General features: G+C 45.9%; 1 protein-coding gene across 1 annotated transcript in view; it reads right to left on the reverse strand.

Moving 5' to 3' along the window:
* LOC103584134 (platelet-derived growth factor receptor alpha-like) overlaps window positions 1–718 on the reverse strand; it is a 4,790-nt gene extending 4,072 nt beyond the window's left edge. The window contains exon 1 of the mRNA XM_008565245.1: window positions 481–718. Within this exon, the coding sequence (XP_008563467.1) occupies window positions 481–665 (185 nt within the window). The 5' untranslated portion in view covers window positions 666–718. The remainder of the gene's footprint in view (window positions 1–480) is intronic.
* Between the last annotated feature and the right edge of the window lie 606 nt (window positions 719–1,324).

Consider the following 1,324-nt stretch of genomic DNA (forward strand, 5'->3'; position numbering starts at 1 on the left):
CCAGGGAGCACTTGGACCCCCATCCCCAGAGATTCTAATTTGCTGGTGTGGGTGAGGCTTGTATAGCAGTAGTTTTAAAATCTCACCAGGTGATTCAAACTTGCAGCCAGGGTTAAGTGCCACTGAGGTAGCATCAAATAACCCAGTCTAGCCTCTCTCAGTTTTTTCCTCAGTTCAACATTATTTAAGACAACAGCAGGAGAAGCTTACATAATCACAATAATCACAGTTGCTGTATCAGTTTGATCAAACTACCAGAGGACTTAAGTCAAAGATTCTCCATTAGGGAAGCATGTACAAACCACACACACACCCCAGCCCTAGCCTCAGGGGGACATATTAGAATCATCTGGAAAGTACTTTCCAAAGTACTGACCCCCTGGGGATTTCAGAACTCGCTTCCCTCACTGTTGTGGCAGGGGGTCTCTCCTTCAGGTGTGCTGGGGGGAGGGGAAATGGAGAGGCTAAGGCCACGTCTACCTGTGCCTGTTCCTCTTGCCCAAGTCTTCCTCCTCAGGAACAGGGTCGATGTCGGGCAGGGGGATGATGTAGCCGCTGTCTGCACTCAGTCTCTGCTCATCCAGGCCACCCTCCCAGTCCTTCAGCTTGTCTTCCTCATTTTTGTAGGTGACACCAATGTATGCATTGTCTGAGTCCACGCGCATGCGAGCCACAGCAGGATGGTCACTCTTCAGGAAGTCCAGGTGAATCTTTTCATAACTCTATAAACATTCATTTANGGATGGTCACTCTTCAGGAAGTCCAGGTGAATCTTTTCATAACTCTATAAACATTCATTTATCATGTTTAATCAAGTGTTATTGACCAAGCCTCAGAATGAATCTAGGCACTCACAACTTACTATTAGTTAACTATATGTGTTTCCAAATGACCTCATAGACATAGGATTTAGACGATGGAAGGAGAGTCATATATCAACTATCCTCAGAGATGTGGGACATGAGGAAAGGACCGCCAATGGCAGAGAGCTTCTATTAGTAGGTCTTAAGACACCAAGAGCCCCTTCTGCAGGNATATATACTGGAATATGTATGGATGAAATGATAAGATGTCTAGGATTTGATTCAAAATAATCCAGAGGGGATAGAGGGGGAGTAGAATGGGCTGTCCATGCACCCAGACTGGCCATGAATTCACGGACACTGAAGTTGGGTGGTGGACACCTGACAGCTTACCGTAACATGAATTGTGCACATGTTAGACATTTTCTATAATATGAAGTTAGAAAGAAAGAACAGTCAGCCAGGGAGCACTTGGACCCCCATCCCCAGAGATTCTAATTTGCTGGTGTGGGTGAGGCTTG

This window comes from Galeopterus variegatus, unplaced genomic scaffold (assembly GCF_000696425.1).
Source record: "Galeopterus variegatus unplaced genomic scaffold, G_variegatus-3.0.2 Scaffold45131, whole genome shotgun sequence".
NCBI lineage: Eukaryota > Metazoa > Chordata > Mammalia > Dermoptera > Cynocephalidae > Galeopterus > Galeopterus variegatus.